Source organism: Leuciscus leuciscus, assembly GCF_965113295.1.
Source record: "Leuciscus leuciscus genome assembly, chromosome: 1".
In the NCBI taxonomy this organism is placed as follows: Eukaryota; Metazoa; Chordata; class Actinopteri; order Cypriniformes; family Leuciscidae; genus Leuciscus; species Leuciscus leuciscus.
The window spans coordinates 18,851,515-18,870,167 of NC_138725.1; the positions used below are offsets into that span (position 1 = coordinate 18,851,515).

General features: G+C 38.9%; 1 protein-coding gene across 3 annotated transcripts in view; it reads left to right on the forward strand.

Moving 5' to 3' along the window:
- Nucleotides 1–13,039: 13,039 nt before the first annotated feature.
- The window catches only part of LOC309501321 (uncharacterized protein), a 56,200-nt gene continuing 50,586 nt past the window's right edge, over nt 13,040–18,653 (forward strand). For 2 of the 3 annotated variants that reach the window (XM_082173359.1, XM_082173360.1), the window contains exon 1: nt 13,040–14,336. In XM_082173359.1, the coding sequence (XP_082029485.1) occupies nt 13,161–14,336 (1,176 nt within the window). In that variant the 5' untranslated portion in view covers nt 13,040–13,160. Of the gene's footprint in view, nt 14,337–14,760; nt 15,320–18,653 lie in introns of those variants that run through there. The other variant, XM_082173358.1, reaches the window with a different exon arrangement.

Sequence of the window (18,653 nt, forward strand, 5' to 3'; positions counted from 1 at the left end):
GTTTCTCAGCCGCCTCAGAGGGTGCGTTAAATTGGACACTGTCCCATTATAGTAGAGCTACTACTCCAACGATATGCAAATTTTAAGCAGTTTTTACTGTGGAATTATTTTTTTATGAAGCTTTAAACTTGGCACTTTACACAGTGCACAATGAGCCGCCTAATGTATTTTCTGCCCATTTCGCGGCGCTGGTTCTCAGCCGCCTCAGAGTGTGCGTTAAATTGGACAAGATCCCATTATAGTAGAGCTATTACTCTAACGAAATCCAAATTTTAAGCAGTTTTTACTGTGGAGTTATTTTTTTATAAAGCTTTAAACTTGGCACTTTACACAGTGCACAATGAGCCGCCTAATGTATTTTCTGCCCATTTCGCGGCGCTGGTTCTCAGCCACCTCAGAGGGTGCGTTAAATTGGACATGATCCCATTATAGTAGAGCTATCACTCTAACGGAATCCAAATTTTAAGCAGTTTTCACTGTGGAATTATTTTTTTATGAAGCTTTAAACTTGGCCCTTTACACAGTGCACAATGAGCCGCCTAATGTATTTTCTGCCCATTTCGCGGCGCTGTTTCTCAGCCGCCTCAGAGGGTGCGTTAAATTGGACACTGTCCCATTATAGTAGAGCTACTACTCCAACGATATGCAAATTTTAAGCAGTTTTTACTGTGGAATTATTTTTTTATGAAGCTTTAAACTTAGCACTTTACACAGTGCACAATGAGCCGCCTAATGTATTTTCTGCCCATTTCGCGGCGCTGGTTCTCAGCCGCCTCAGAGGGTGCGTTAAATCGGACATGATCCCATTATAGTAGAGCTATTACTCTAACGGAATCCAAATTTTAAGCAGTTTTTACTGTGGAATTATTTTTTTTATGAAGCTTTAAACTTGGCACTTTACACAGTGCACTGCACAATGAGCCGCCTAATGTATTTTCTGGCCATTTCGCGGTGCTGGTTCTCAGCCGCCTCAGAGGGTGCGTTAAATTGGAGGGGTTGGGCAATTGGACATTATACCATTATAGTAGAGCTACTACTCTAACAAAATCCAAATTTTAAGCAGTTTTTACTGTGGAATAATTTTTTTATGAAGCTTTAAACTTGGCACTTTACACAGTGCACAATGAGCTGCCTAATGTATTTTCTGCCCATTTTGCGGTGCTGTTTCTCGGCCGCCTCAGAGGGTGCGTTAAATCGGACATTATCCTCTTATAGGAAAGCTGTTCCTCTAATGAAATCCACATTTTGAGCAGTTTTTACTGTAGAATTTTTTTTTATGAATTTTTGAACTTGCCACTTTACACATGTACAATCCGCCTATTGCATTTTCTGCACAATTCGCGGCGCTGTTTCTCGGCAACCTCAGAGGGTGCGTTAAATTGGACATTGTCCCATTAGAGTAGAGCTACTCCTCTAACGAAATCCACATTTTGAGCAGTTTTTACTGTAGAATTTTTTTTTTATGAATTTTTGAACTTGGCACTTTACACAGTGCACAATGAGCCGCCTAATGTATTTTCTGCCCATTTCGCGGTGCTGTTTCTCGGCCGCCTCAGAGGGTGCGTTAAATTGGACTTTATCCTCTTATAGGACAGCTGTTCCTCTAATGAAATCCACATTGTGATTAGTTTTTACTGTAGAATTTTTTTTTTATGATTTTTTGAACTTGACACATTACACAATGTACAATAATCTGCCTGTTACATTTTCTGCACAATTCGCAGCGCTGTTTCTCGGCCGCCTCAGAGGGTGCGTTAAATTGGACATGATCCCATTATAGTAGAGCTACTACTCTAACGAAATACAAATTCTCAGCAGTTTTTACTGTAGAATTTTTTTTTAATGAATTTTCTAACTTGGCATTACAGTGCATAATAAGCCGCCTAATGCATTTTCTGCTCATTTCGCGGCCCTGTTTCACAGCCGCCTCAGAGGGTGCGTTAAATTGGACATTATCCCATTATAGTAGTGCTGTTCCTCTAATGAAATCGAAATTTTGAGCAGTTTTTACTGTAGAATTATTTTTTGATACATTTTCTAACTTGGATTACACAGTGCACAAGCCGCCTAATACATTTTCTGCACATTTCGCGATGCTGTTTCTCGGCCAACTCAGAGGGTGCGTTAAATTGGACATTATCCCATTATAGTAGAGCTACTACTCTAACGAAATCCAAATTTTAAGCAGTTTTTACTGTAGAATAATTTTTTTATGAATTTATGAACTTGACATTACACAATGCACAAAGAGCCGCCTATTGCATTTTCTGCACAATTCGCGGCGCTGTTTCTCGGCAACTTCAGAGGGTATGTTAAATTGGACATTATCCCGTTATAGGACAGCTGTTCCTCTAATGAAATCCAAATTTTGAGCAGTTTTTACTGTGGAATTATTATTTTATGAAGCTTTGAATTTGACATTTCACAATGCACAAAGAGCCGTATTGCTCCTTAGGCCCATTTGGCGACGCTGTTTCTCGGCCGCCTCAGAGGGTGCGTTAAAGTGGACATTATCCCGTTATAGGACTGCTGTTCCTCTAATGAAATCCAAATTTTGAGCAGTTTTTACTGTGGAATTATTGTTTTATGAAGCTTTGAACTTGACACTACACAATGCACAAAGAGCCGTATTGCGCCTTAGGCCCATTTCGCGGCGCTGTTTCTCGGCCGCCTCAGAGGGTGCGTTAAAGTGGACATTATCCCCTTATAGGAGTGCTGTTCCTCTAATAAAATCCAAATTTTGAGCAGTTTTTACTGTGGAATTATTATTTTATGAAGCTTTGAACCTGACACATTACACAATGCACAAAGAGCCGTATTGCGCCGTAAGGCCAATTTATACTTCTGCGTCGAGGGTACGCCGTAGTGTACGTCGTAGGCTACGCACGTAGGCGACGCCGTCGTGAGCATTTATACTTCTGCGAATGTCTGTGTTGCTCTGCAGTTACACCGCCGAAACGCTAGTTGGCGCGGGTGGGTTTTAATGTTCCAGTTCCACTGTGTTTACATTCCTCGCGGCTATTTTGAGTTTAGGTTTCTACGAGCAATGGCGACTGAAGGAGTCATACAGATGGCTGTATTTCCGCACTTCTTCAAGCAATCTCTCAGTCACTTGGTCTTTTTCCATGGCTCTTCACTGATCTTCGGAATTTAAAAATGGCGGGCGGGCGGTGCAGAGTGTAGGAGGAAACGCGATGCTATCCAGCCGACCAATCACAGATCTTGCGGTCCGCGTCGCCGCGACGCGTAGTTACATTTTTGAGGAGGTGCGCGTCAGGGTACGGCGAAGGGTACGACGTATGGTACACGTCAATGCGTATGCTACGCCGTACCTTCTACGCGCGACGCAGAAGTATAAATTGGCCTTTAGTCCCATTTCGCGGCGCTGTTTCTCACACGCCTCAGAGGGTGCGTTAAAGTGGACATTATCCCGTTATAGGACAGCTGTTCTTCTAATGAAATCCAAATCTTGACCAGTTTTTACTGTAGAATTAATGTTTTATGAAGCTTTGAACTTGACATAACAATGCACAAAGAGGCGTATGTGTGCATTGTGTAATGTGTCGTTAATTGATTGATTGGTTAATGAGTATGCTCCTAATTATTGTGGATTCCTCTCAGGTGTGTTTGTTATGTGTCCATGCCATGTGATGTTCTATTTAAGCTGCACCTGTACCAATAAATGATTGATTGTGTGTTCTCACTGCAACCTGTGTAAAGCATGTTTATTCTCTGTCTTTAGCTCTGTTTAACATGTCAAGTTCAAAAATTCATACAAAAAGAATTCCACAGTAAAAACTGGTCAAAATTTGTATTTCATTAGAGGAACAGCTGTCCTATAACGGGATAATGTCCACTTTAACGCACCCTCTGAGGCAGGCGAGAAACAGCGCCGCGAATTGGGCGGAAAATGCAATAGGCTGATTATTGTGCATTGTTTAATGTGTCAAATTCAAAGCTTCATAAAACAATAATTCCATAGTAAAAACTGGTGAAAATATGTATTTCATTAGAGGAACAGCTGTCCTATAACGGGATAATGTCCACTTTAACGCACCCTCTGAGGCGGGTGAGAAACAGCGCCACGAAATGGGCCTAAGGCGCAATACGGCTCTTTGTGCATTGTGTAATGTGTCAAGTTCAAAGCTTCATAAAACAATAATTTCACAGTAAAAACTGGTGAAAATTTGTATTTCATTAGAGGAACAGCTGTCCTATAACGGGATAATGTCCACTTTAACGCACCCTCTGAGGCAGGCGAGAAACAGCGCCGCGAATTGGGCAGAAAATGTATTAGGCGGCTTATTGTGCACTGTAATGCCAAGTTAGAAAATTCATAAAAAAATAATATTACAGTAAAAACTGCTTAGAATTTGGATTTCATTAGAGGAACAGCACTACTATAATGGGATAATATCCAATTTAACGCACCCTCTGAGGCGGCTGAGAACCAGCGCCGCGAAATGGGCAGAAAATATACATTAGGCGGCTCATTGTGCACTGTGTAAAGTGCCATGTTTAAAGCTTCATAAAAAAATAATTCCACAGTAAAAACTGCTTAAAATTTGGATTTCGTTAGAGTAGTAGCTCTACTATAATGGGATAATGTCCAATTTAACGCACCCTATGAGGTTGCCGAGAAACAGCGCCGCGAATTGTGCAGAAAATGCAATAGGCGGATTATTGTACATTGTGTAAAGTGCCAAGTTTAAAAATTCATACAAAAATAATTCTACAGTAAAAACTGCTTAAAATTTGGATTCCGTTAGAGTAATAGCTCTACTATAATGGGATAATGTCCAATTTAACGCACCCTATGAGGTTGCCGAGAAACAGCGCCGCGAATTGTGCAGAAAATACAATAGGCGGATTATTGTACATTGTGTAAAGTGCCAAGTTTAAGAATTCATACAAAAATAATTCTACAGTAAAAAATGCTTAAAATTTGGATTTCGTTAGAGTTGTAGCTCTACTATAATGGGATAATGTCCAATTTAACGCACCCTATGAGGTTGCCGAGAAACAGCGCCGCGAATTGTGCAGAAAATGCAATAGGCGGATTATTGTACATTGTGTAAAGTGCCAAGTTTAAAAATTCATACAAAAATAATTCTACAGTAAAAACTGCTTAAAATTTGGATTCCGTTAGAGTAATAGCTCTACTATAATGGGATAATGTCCAATTTAACGCACCCTCTGAGGTTGCCGAGAAACAGCGCCGCGAATTGTGCAGAAAATGCAATAGGCGGATTATTTTACATTGTGAAATGTCAAATTCAAAAATTCATACAAAAATAATTCTACAATAAAAAATGCTTAATTTGGATTTCGTTAGAGTAGTAGCTCTACTAACTTCACAATGCTACAGTAAAAATGTCTAAAGTTGTTTATGGTGACAGTCAAGCACAATGGGTATAAGGCCCCAGTGCAACTTTTAACGCACCCTAAAAGGCAGCTGAGATATAGATCCTCCCAATGGGTAATGGGTAATTTTGGCCTATTTCATGGGTCCATTATTGCAAAATTCTACAGTATAAATATCTGAAATTGTGCATGATTATATTCAAGCACAGATGCAGGATAAAGCATCAGTGAAACACCCCCAAATGGGTCAACAATGTTATAACTCTTCTGTATTGTCAGATTGGGTCCATAACTTTAAAATGTACAGTAACAATGCAATGGCTCTTTCAAGTCAATTCAATTTAATTCATGATACATACATTCATTTGTATAACACTTTTCACAATACATATTTCAAAGCAGCTTTACAGAAAATGCAGATTTCTGTTACAAAACCACAGTAGGATTTTATGAGATATCAGAAAGTACAGTTATAAGATAGAACAAATTAGTATTTACAAACGCATGAATTTTAAGCAAAATTAATGTGCAGTTTAAAGCAATGATAAAATGATAATTTATATATATGTATCATATAATCAGTCTTCATCAGGGCCTGGATCCAAGCTGGAGCATAATCTCTGGTTACCTTGTGAAATTTTTATTTGTAACAATAATAAAAATAAAAAATAAAAAGTATTCAATATATTTATTTTTAAATACATTCAAATTATGTTATTTGCAATATTGATGTATAGGCCTCATTATATTTTTTACAGTCATTTTATGTTATTATTATTTGTTATTTACCTTTCAAAATAATGTATTATTATTTTCTGAAAATAGATAGGCCTACAATATAAACAGGGTCCCCAAAAAGTGTAAATAAGAGAAAAACCACATGGTCCCTAAATTGAGCTGATGACATGTACAATTATTAAAGAATACTGTAGCCTAATTATGTGCCTTTATATTTTTACAGTCCATTTTCGCTGATATATCAGTGTTATTTGCATTTAAAAAAAATATTATTCTTTTCTTCTAAAAATAGACACAAAAGTAACACAATTCCGTTAAAAAACGCGAAAAAGAGAAAAACCGCACGGTCCCTAAGTTGAGCGTCAATAAGAAGCCAGCAAACGCGGAAGTTCGCGTCATTTAAGGTGGAACGGATAGCGTCAATAAGAAGCTGCGAATAAGAAGCTGGATTCAGCCTCGTAGAAATGTGTTTGGGATATGAGTGGACCGTTTTAGTGAAGTAATTTTCGTTAGGGTCTTTTTCTGATTTGGTTTGTAACGAGTTTGAAACGAGAGGGCAAAGTCCGGCAGAGTAACTGTCTAACTTACTGACAACGCACACATTACGTTAGAGAGCAAGTCAGCTCAACACACACACTTTCCCACGTGCATATGCACACGAAGATATTTTATGAGCTTGCAATGTTAACGAGTATTGTTTAGCTCACTGTATGTTAACTCCCCACCATCGGTTAAAAATGTTTTTTGCTCAATGATTTTAGACAAGAATGGTTACAGTTTAAAATGAGAAGTTAGGCTACACTTGGAGCACTTTATTAGTTGTGAGCATGATTTGCAGTACTGTATTGACGTGATACTGATAAAATACTGTGAATGAAAGTTTCAAAGTATCCTAACAATATCTGGTGAATATTACCATTGTCTTTACATTTCATTTTGATAAATAGTGTAAAATACAAGCACGAAGAGTGAACATGCATCTAAGTGAACATGCATTTGGTACTTAGAGATTTATTTTATTATGGATTTTGACACGGACACTGAAATTCATTGTAATGTTAAAAAGACACTGAATAATTAATGTGTGAAACATAAAATGACTCTTAACAATAGAGATGTATTTGCTGAAGAAAATTCTTAAATAAATTACTGCAGAGAGCTCGAACCTGACACACTGTCTCCTCGTTCCTCTCATGTGTTACAGGAGTCAGTCTGTTCACCACCAGTATAAAACAAACTCAGATATATTTTATTTTTTTTATTTTGGGCAAATAGTATATATATTTGGCAGAGAAGCTCCTCCCACTAAAATTTACCATAATTGACCCCCCCCCACCACCACAGTAATTACATCACCTCCCACTGTAATTCTCCAATAAATGCTGTAAATTCCCATCAGTTACAAGTGAAGACGAGCATCAGAGCATCAGGAAGAGCTGAAATCTGCAAAGACTGAGTTTATTAAAGAGGACAGTGAGAACATGAGTGATCCAGAACCCTGCAGAATGAAACACACTGAAGATCCTGAAGAACAAAGAGGTTGGTGTTTATTCTTCATTCATTCATGATGCTGAAGAACATTCATGTTAGAAACATTCAAGCACTTCATCACTTTTAGATAAACAGTTAAACTATGAAATGGGTACAAAAGTTTAATTTTTGGTTTCCAAACAATGGTCAGTAAAGAGAGGTTTGAGAACTGTTCATATTTATTGTCAACATCAGGTCAAACTAAATATAATTTTAGCTTTTATTTAATTTAACTTATATCTGGTTCACAAGTTTTTTAATATCAACTAAGTAACAGGGTTGAGTGACACATGTAGGACACAGATAATTCTCAAAAATAGTTCATTTAAAGCCGAGGTCAGCCTAGACTTTCAGAATATGACATTTCTACAGACATTGTCGTGATATGTCGCACTCAGTGTTGGGTAAGTTACTTTAAAGGTGCATTAAGCAACTTTTCATGTTAAAAATACCCGTTTTCTAACCCATACATGCTTAAACAATTGCCTGATGGGCTGAATGAGCCCTTCTCTGATCACTGAGATTGTCTCTATAATCCTGTAAAGTAAAATAAATAAGAGGGATTCGGGCCGGAATTTTAGACTGGGCGTGACGTCATGCGCGTTCACGGCACGCTCACCTGGCTATGTCTGGCAGGTTTGTGTATTCGCCGGCATTCTCCGTAGAAGATGGATTGTAAGAGACCTGCTTGTAGTTCATTTCAAACACCAACACAAACTCCACGTAAGATAAAAAAAAGAAAACTTTTGTCTAGTGAGCGTGCACATCTCTGGCTGCAGTTTCGCTTGCCGCCAGAGGGGGCATAGTTCTGCAAAAACTCAGAATCTTGCTTAATGCACCTTTAAAAAAGTAATTAGTTATAGTTACTAGCAGTGTTTCCCATACATTCATTAATTTGTGGCGGCCCGCCACATATCAACGCTGACCGCCACGGATTGATTCAGATTTTTTAACTATTTAATAATACTATAATAATTTTAAAACTATATAAAATTGTATTTTATTCGCGCTGCTTGCTCCCCCTCTCTCTCACGAACTGACAATGGAGGCACGACTAGCCCCTCCTTCTCTTACCGCACGATCTGAATCAAAACATGAGCATGTAGAGGGTGGATTGTTGCCGGTGCTTAATGCTTATTCCCCCAGCGAAGATTCCAGAATCAATCCGGAGTTGAATGGTTAGTATAATGAACACTGTTGATCAACATAACTCTGAGAAGTTGTCTAGATGTTAAGCGCGGTCGCGTTTCATTACAGATTCGCGCAAAACTTTTGCGATTTTTTTTTTTCTTTTTTTTCTAAATATCAATTAACGTTACAACTATTGCGAAATTACGGCGTTTCCATTAACCGATGTTATGCGACTAAAACTTAATTTGTTCCTCTCGCGATCAGTCATTCCAAAAATCATTGCAACGGACGTTGGTAGGTTCATATCACAGCCACCAGACTAGACATTATATTATTATTATCTCCAGGTTCAGGTTGGTGTGTGTTGGTTTTTGTCCACCTCAATCTCCAGGTGTGCGTGTGTGTGTGTCTGAGTCTGTGTGTGTCTGAGTCTGTGTGTGTCCACCTCCAGGTCCAGTTTGGTGTGTGAGCCTGTGCGTCTGAGTCTGTGTTTGGGTCTGAGTGTGTGTGAGTGTGTGTCTGTGTTTGAATCTGTGTGTGTGAGTCTTTTTGAATGTGTGAGTGTGTGTGAGCCTGTGTTTGAGTGTGTGAGCCTGTGTTTGAGTGTGTCAGTAAGTTTGTGAGTTTGTGTGTGTGTGTGTGTGTGTGTGTGTGTGTGTGTGTGTGTGTGTGTGTGTGTGTGTGTGTGTGTGTGTGTGTGTGTGTGTGTGTGTGTGTGTGTGTGTCCAGTTCCAGGTTTGTGTGTCAGCAAAATTTGCAACAAAAAGTCTGTGGAGCAGTCATAGCATAGAAATGTAGCAATGGCAAAGTCTTTAAGTTATCTGACACTAAGTGTTGGCAATGGGAATGTGTACTTGTCAATAAAAAATATATGATATATATATAAACATTATATATATATATATATATATATATATATATATATATATATATATATATATATATTTAACTTAATCTATCATTAAGTTAATGATTTCTATTTGCAGTATATTAAATCTTTTTTGACCTAATTATTTTGCACTGAAATGAGTCTGACACTCGAGTTTGTCAGCTCTGACAGCGCTGCATCACGTGCACCTGCGCAATATCATAGATAGCTTATGATTTCCGAAAATAGTACTATGTTGTCAACTAGTGATATCATCACAAGAACTGTTGAGGAATATGCAACATAATTTAGACAATTATTTTTGTCATATGTTATAATAATAAGTTATAACTGTCAAACACTATCATTTCACCGTGCATGTCCTCGCATCGAGCGAGGCTGAACATGAGCTCAGTTTTGCAGCTGAGACACGAATAGACTATTAACTTAAAGCTTTTACTCTTAATAAACACAAAAGGCACGTCCACTTTAATAAAAAAATTATATTTATTAAACAAACCAGATCAAGAGCAGAAACGAAATAAAGTGCTTAACTGAAAAATAAAGCATCCTAGGCTCAAAACTAACACAACCAACAGCACAGCGCAATTGCGCATTAGGCTCCAAATAAAATATAAAAAAGTTAGGTTATCACACTAAAACATTGAAATATGCAAATTCTGATATGTTCATATAGCCTAAGTTACTCAAAACAGACAGGGCAAGCTAACGCAGACAAGTGAGCTTACCACTTTTAGATGATATGTCATGTTTGTCGTCGAGCTGTGGAAAACTGTTGCATGCAAACTTTGCATTCAACCTTTTTCCTGTTATCAATTTTAACAAAATGCTGCCACACTGTCGATTTCTTTGTTGTTGACATGTTAGAAGAGGACTGACTATTAAACGCTCTCACAATTAAATAAATAATATTCAGCATCAAACCTTCTAGTTATCGCTCGACGCTCTCTCTTGGGTTGGGCTAATCCAAAAAAGGTGAAAACAAGGGGGGTGTTTTGAAGACAGACTGTTACAGTGAAACAAGGGTACTCTGAAAACACCCCCATTAGCAGTTAGTGCTTTATTCCACCTGATGAAATGAGCGCGCCTCAGCGCGGCAAAACTGATTAAATAAACGCGGCAGAAAATCGACCAATCAGAATTTTGGTCGAACCAGAACGTATCGACCAAATAATCGACTAATCGACTAGGACAGTACAGCCCTAATAAAAAATAATAATAAATACAAAATATGATAATAATAGACAGTCTGCTCAACTGGACTGCAAAAAGCTTGTGTTAATTCAACTAAGAGGCCACAGTGTGACGTTTCTGTGGCAAAAAGAGCGGGAATTGAGTTCGCCAAACTCGAACTGGAACACAGGGGAACTCGCTTTATTTAACTGTAATTAATAAAAATAAAAAATAAAAACAGCAAAACGGTAATATTTTATAGCAGTTGTCTACTTTAATGTTCTTTCACTTAATTGTTTTTCTCTTGTATTATTTTGATGAATAATAATATTTTTCTTTCACTTCAGACCTGATGGACGTGAAGGAGGAGAGTGAAGAACTGAGTGAAGTGAAGGAGGAACATCATATCAAACCTGGAGAAAAACCTTTGAGTCGCTCAAAGACTAAACAGACATTTTTAAAGAAAAGAAGAGCCAAAAAATCTTTCACCTGCACTCAGTGTGGAAAGAGTTTCACAACCAAACAAGGTCTTGAGCTTCACATGAGAGTTCACACTGGAGAGAAGCTGTTTAAGTGTGATCAGTGTGGAAATAGTTTCACTCGATCATCATCCCTTAAAGAACACATGAGGATCCACACCGGAGAGAAGCCGTTCTCATGTGATCAGTGTGGGAAAAAATGTATCTGTGCATCAAACCTGAAGACACACCTGAGAGTTCATACGAAGGAGAAGCCGCATTCATGTTCTGTGTGTGGAAAGAGTTTTTCACAGCTGTGCAATTTAAAATTACATGAGAAAATTCACACTGGTGTGAGAGAGTACATGTGCTTTGAGTGTGAGAAGACTTTTACTACAGTGGAGTGTTTAAACCTGCACCAGAGAATTCACACTGGAGAAAAACCTTACAACTGTTCACACTGTGACAAGAGATTCAGTCATTTAATAAGTCTGAAAACCCATGAGAGGATCCACAGCGGAGAGAAGCCGCACACATGTGATCAGTGTGGAAAGAGTTTCACAACCAAACAAGGTCTTGAGTTTCACATGAGAGTTCACACCGGAGAGAAGCCGTTTAAGTGTGATCAGTGTGGAAAGAGTTTCACAACCAAACAAGGTCTTGAGTTTCACATGAGGATCCACACCGGAGAGAAGCCGTTCTCATGTGATCAGTGTGGGAAAAAATTTATCTGTGCATCAAACCTGAAGACACACCTGAGAGTTCATACGAAGGAGAAGCCGCATTCATGTTCTGTGTGTGGAAAGAGTTTTTCACAGCAGGGAATTTTAAAATTACATGAGAAAATTCACACTGGTGTGAGAGAGTACATGTGCTTTGAGTGTGAGAAGACTTTTACTACAGCGGGCAATTTAAAACAGCACCAGATTATTCACACTGGAGAAAAACCTTACAACTGTTCACTCTGTGACAAGAGATTCAGTCAGTCATCACATCTGAAAAGACATGAGAGGATCCACACTGGAGAAAAGCCTTACAAGTGTTCACACTGTGACAAGAGATTCACTCAGTCAGCAGATTTGAAAACACATGAGAGGAACCACAGTAGAGAGAAGCCGCACACGTGTGTTCAGTGTGGAAACAGTTTCACAACCAAACATAGTCTTTTGCGTCACATGATGATCCACACCGGACTGAAGACGTTCACATGTGATCAATGCAGCAAAACATTTCTTAGAGCATCAGCCCTGAAGAGACACCTGAGAGTTCATACGAAGGAGAAGCCGCATTCATGTTCTGTGTGTGGAAAGAGTTTTTCACAGCAGGGAATTTTAAAATTACATGAGAAATTTCACACTGGTGTGAGAGAGTACATGTGCTTTGAGTGTGGGAAGACTTTTACTACAGCGAACAGTTTAAAACTGCACCAGAGAATTCACACTGGAGAAAAACCTTACAAGTGTTCACACTGTGACAAGAGATTCAGTCATTTAATAAGTCTGAAAACCCATGAGAGGATCCACAGCGGAGAGAAGCCGCACACATGTGATCAGTGTGGAAAGAGTTTCACAACCAAACAAGGTCTTGAGTATCACATGAGAGTTCACACTGGAGAGAAGCCGTTTAAGTGTGATCAGTGTGGAAAGAGTCTCACTCGATCATCATCCCTTAATGTTCACATGAGGATCCACACCGGAGAGAAGCCGTTCTCATGTGATCAGTGTGGGAAAAAATTTATCTGTGCATCAGTCCTGAAGAAACACCTGAGAGTTCATACGAAGGAGAAGCCGCATTCATGTTCTGTGTGTGGAAAGAGTTTTTCACAGCAGTGCAATTTAAAATTACATGAGAAAATTCACACTGGTGTGAGAGAGTACATGTGCTTTGAGTGTGAGAAGACTTTTACTAGAGCGGACCGTTTAAAACTGCACCAGAGAATTCACACTGGAGAAAAACCTTACAAGTGTTCACACTGTGACAAGAGATTCAGTCATTTAATAAGTCTGAAAACCCATGAGAGGATCCACAGCGGAGAGAAGCCGCACACATGTGATCAGTGTGGAAAGAGTTTCACTCGATCATCATCCCTTAATGTTCACATGAGGATCCACACCGGAGAGAAGCCGTTCTCATGTGATCAGTGTGGAAAGAGTTTCACAACCAAACAAGGTCTTGAGTTTCACATGAGAGTTCACACTGGAGAGAAGCCGCACACATGTGATCAGTGTGGAAAGAGTTTCACAACCAAACAAGGTCTTGAGTTTCACATGAGAGTTCACACTGGAGAGAAGCCGCACACATGTGATCAGTGTGGAAAGAGTTTCACAACCAAACAAGGTCTTGAGTTTCACATGAGAGTTCACACTGGAGAGAAGCCACACACATGTGATCAGTGTGGAAAGAGTTTCACAACCAAACAAGGTCTTGAGTTTCACATGAGAGTTCACACTGGAGAGAAGCCGTTTAAGTGTGATCAGTGTGGAAAGAGTTTCACTCGATCATCATCCCTTAATGTTCACATGAGGATCCACACTGGAGAGAAGCCGTTCTCATGTGATCAGTGTGGGAAAAAATTTATCTGTGCATCAGTCCTGAAGTCACACTTGAGAGTTCATACGAAGGAGAAGCCGCATTCATGTTCTGTGTGTGGAAAGAGTTTTTCACAGCGGCAACATTTACATACACATGAGAAATTTCACACTGGTGTGAGAGAGTACATGTGCTTTGAGTGTGAGAAGACTTTTATTACAGCGGACAGTTTAAAACTGCACCAGAGAATTCACACTGGAGAACAACCTTACAACTGTTCACACTGTGACAAGAGATTCAGTCAGTCAGGACATCTGAAAAGACATGAGAGGATCCACAGCAGAGAGAAGCCGCACACGTGTGATCAGTGTGGAACAAGTTTCTATTTTAAAAGTGACCTGAAGCGACACTTGAAGATCCATACAGTGGAGAAACCGGATCACCATGATCCATGTGGAGAGAGTTTCCTTCAGTTATCTTCAGTGACTCACTCAAATGGAAAACAATCACAGTCTGAGATCACAGTAAGTATAGTTCATCTTTATGTGCTGAGCATTAAAGTCTCTCCTGTCTAAGTTAGTTTCCTAACAGCCATGATGAGCAACAGGACATCTTGGTGGTTGCTTGCTATCTGATTCACATTTTTTTTACATTATTATGAGATATTGAGTTATAATTATAAGAAAGTATCTCATTATTACGTAAAATTATCTCATTATTATGACATTCTGATGTTCACCAGATTTACATTGTTTCATGACCAAACTAGTGACTTATAACACAAACATCTTCTTGACATTAAAATAGATCATAATCGTGCACAGCAGTTGTTGACCAGATTTGATGAGATTAAAATGACTGTTTAACTCATCAGGGATCTTGAGCTTCACTTTTCATTTCACGTTTGTCTCTCATTTGAAATCTCATTTGATTTAATGTTTCTTTTAGACCTGATGGACGTGAACAAGAAAGGGAAAACAGAAGCTAAAAATCAGTCACTGCGTCAGGTCTCCTGCCCTCAGTGTAAAAAACGCATATAATATCATTTCACATATAAATCAAGTCTGAAGATTCACATGAGAGTTCACACTGGGAAGAAGCAGCTCAGGCTTTCTCTCTGAAATCACGTCTTCTCATTTTGAAGAAAGACCATTTAACTGTGATCAGTGCGGTAAACCGTTTCATTGGGTGTCAGTCCTGAAGAAACACCTGAAGATTCACACAAAGGAGAAGATTAATTCGTAATATTACAGCAGAAAATAATGTTTAACTCGTTCTTCATTGTTTTTCATCAGAACATCTAGTTTCTCTTCCACTTCTACTCTTCCACGCAAATTCAAGATATACTTTCATGTATCTTTGAAACTGGACACTCTTCTTCTCTTGAGATGCTTTGGCTCTTATAAGTCAGTAAAGAGAGAGATCTGTCTCATTTGCTTTCACTTTTACTTAATGTTTGTATTTGCTTCATGTAATGATTGATTAAACTTTATAATTTTTATCAACACCTCATTGTAATTCTGTTTTTTTTTATTTTCTGCTGATTTTGCTTGAATCAGGAATAATTTTAGATCTGAAAGTTATGAAGTATCCTGATATGATTTCTTTTTGAGCTTTCCATTTTTTAATTTTCTCAAAATAGCTTTTAAATGGCTAATAAATTATATTTCACCCACACATGACTGACACTGAATGAGATTGCTGTCTGTCTACATTATTAACAGTTTCACCCTTGATATCCAGTACCATACATTTCATAGAGTTTGTTCTAGTCAGTTTGATGTTTCATTCACACCATGAGGCTTCATGAAGCCAGAACAATTACTATGAACTTGAAGGTAAAAAAGGTTGGGAACCACTGATCCTGATTCTGTTAATTTGTGATAAATAACGGTTTTGTCTTTCACTAGAGCAGTTTTACAGGTTTTTTTATTGTCTATCCTGACTCAAATAATGTGTTTCTAACAGCAAACACTCAGAATAAAGTGAGATGATCTGCTGATGATCCTGAATGGCTTGTTGAATGAGTGTTGATAGTCTGAAGCTCATCAATAACCGATCTGCTGAAAACACACTTTATTTCATGACAATAGTTCCTGTTTTCACCTCATTTATTATGCTGATGTCTTCAGATCTCCTGTACATTGACACTTTTTGAAATTGAACTGACTGCTGATAGTTCGTGAGCTTAGAATTATAAGGTTCTATCTCCACTTTTGATCGAAATTGAGTTTTTTACATAATCTGATCAATTAGGTGTTTATTAATGCCTGTGTGGTGTTATTTTTGTAAAAAAATTAATAAATTTAAAGTTATTAATAATTAATCAAATAAAAAGGTTCCATCTCACAAAAACAGAAACCGAGTTGGGATTATAAGGTTCTATCTCCAGTAGATTCAATATCCAATCAAAATCAAAAATCCAATCAAGCTGTGTGCTTGTATTATAAATATATAAATTGATTAAAATCAATGGTTATATACATTTATTCCTTGAAATGTGGGGTTTTATTTGTAAAAGTGGAGATAGAACCTTATAATTCCAAACAGAATCAGAGCTCTCAGAATTATAAGGTTCTATCTCCATTTGGGCCATCTTAAAAAATCCCATTTCCAAATGTGCCAGGATTTTGATATTCTATCCTCAAAGTACCTGTAGGGTGATGGTCTTGTTGAGCTATAATAGTAGATTATACTACATAACCGTTTTGCCAGCTGGGATGTAAAAACTTTGATGCTCAATATCTCAGAACTACCCTAAACGGAGATAGAACCTTATAATTCTAAGCTCACGAGTTGTAGTTTTGTTGGTGAAGAAGTTAGCAAAATCATCAGCAGTTAAAGAGAAGGTGGGTGGTGGTGGTGGTGGTGGAGGTGGACAGAGGAGAGAGTTGAATGTCTTGAAGAGTGATCGTGTGTTGGAGGAGCTGTTGATCTTGTGGAAATATGAAGATTTTGTGGCATGAACATCAACAGAAAAGGAAGAAAGAAGAGATTGATACATACTTAGGTCAGATGTGTAAGGCTAGTGCCAATATGTCTGATCGATTGGTACGCTTCACCCCTGAAAACGAACCTCAGGAACTTCTTGTGAGATGGAAGGATAGAAATGTGTTAGTATGTATCCTTTAGATCTATCGTGACAAACCAATCCTCGGGATTGAATTTGGTTCACGATGATATGAATGGTGAGCATCTTGAACCTGAACCTCCTTAGAGACTGGTTCAAGTGCCTGAGATCTATTATTGGACGTAAACCCCCATCCTTCTTGGGAACTATGAAGTAGCGGCTGTAAAACCTGGATTCCCTGTCTGGTGGAGGAATACGTTCTATAGCTTCCTTTACCAACAGGGAGTTTACTTCTTGTTCCAATACCCGACCCTGCTCTGGGTCGACTACTAACAGTCCAGACCACCCCGTTGAACTTCGGTGGGCGGAAACCAAACTGCAGTCTGTAACCGTTTTGAATGGTGGGGGGGGGGCACGAGCAGAAAAAAAAATAAAAAATCTGCGCCGCAAAGTGGTTTTCTATTATCTATCATTTCACTGTGTGGGGAATTGGCAAATTTGCCAGATTGGGGGGCGCTCGAAGGGGGTCTCGCCCAGGGTATAATTCAATGTAGAACCGCAAAAATGGTGACTCCACTTTTATTTACTCTATTCTCACTCATAAAACTAAAGTTTGGGGGATCTGACTCAATAAGAACAGCCGCATTATTACTGTGGTCCAACCATGTTTCAGTTAAAAGCATAAAATCAAGTTTGTGTTTGATAAGATCGTTGATTAAAAACGATTTTCCTGCTAAAGACCTGACGTTCAGTAGGGCTATTGTTGGTGTGTTAAAGGAATTATCTGCATCATTTGTTAGGACAGACTGTGGCTGACGGGGAATAGTTGTTAAGTTGACTGTCAAGTCAAGTATATTTGTATAGCGCTTTTCACAATACAGATTGTATCAAAGCAGCTTCACAGTATTAAATTAAAATAATACAACAAGGTTTGTTTCTAGTGGAATTTATTGATTGATAAAATTAAATTAAATATCCCCAAAATATCCCCAACTGAGCAAGCCAAAGGCAACAGTGGCAAGGAACCGAAAAACTCCATCAAATGACCTAATGGTGTCCTAAAACTCCATCAGGTGACCCAATGGAGAAAAAAAAAAAACCTTGGGAGAACCCAGGCTCAGTCGGGGGCCAGTTCTCCTCTGGCGTTTATTAACTAGAGGCCGGATTGTAATTTGAACTGTAAAATTAAAAATATTATATGAATGCCTGGCTGAAGAGATGCGACTTTAATCTAGTTTTAAACTGGAAGACTGTGTTTAAGTGTCTCTTATTATTGTTTTGCGAATTCACCACCTTGTGTGGTCTATTATTGATTGAACTGGAGTTACATAGTTGTTCTGTGGGCCGATCGTTGGTAGAGGACCCGACATAATGCAAGTTTTGCCCAGGTTCTCAACGGTAGAGGTCAGCAACTCAAACTCCTGCTGCAGTTTCAACGATTGTCTAGTCATTACGTCACACGTACCAGTGCGAAACGATCACGGTGTGCACAGAGGGATGACGCTCACATAGTAGTGGGAGAAAGTCAATTCAGTTTTTGACTTTATCGCCCGGAAAACTGTAAACTATGGCATTAGGAAGGTTGACAAAGCTCTGAGCGGGGACGTCGTGAGACTCGTCGGGGAAGGCCATCGGAGCCAACAACCGGGATCGCTTGTTTCATGGGCTGTTGGATATGGATGGCTCACCGGCAGGAGGTCCGTGATGCGGGGGGCTGATGCAGCAGGAGGAACGCTTCCTCTGTCTCCTGGGCCTTGAATGGACTTCTTCC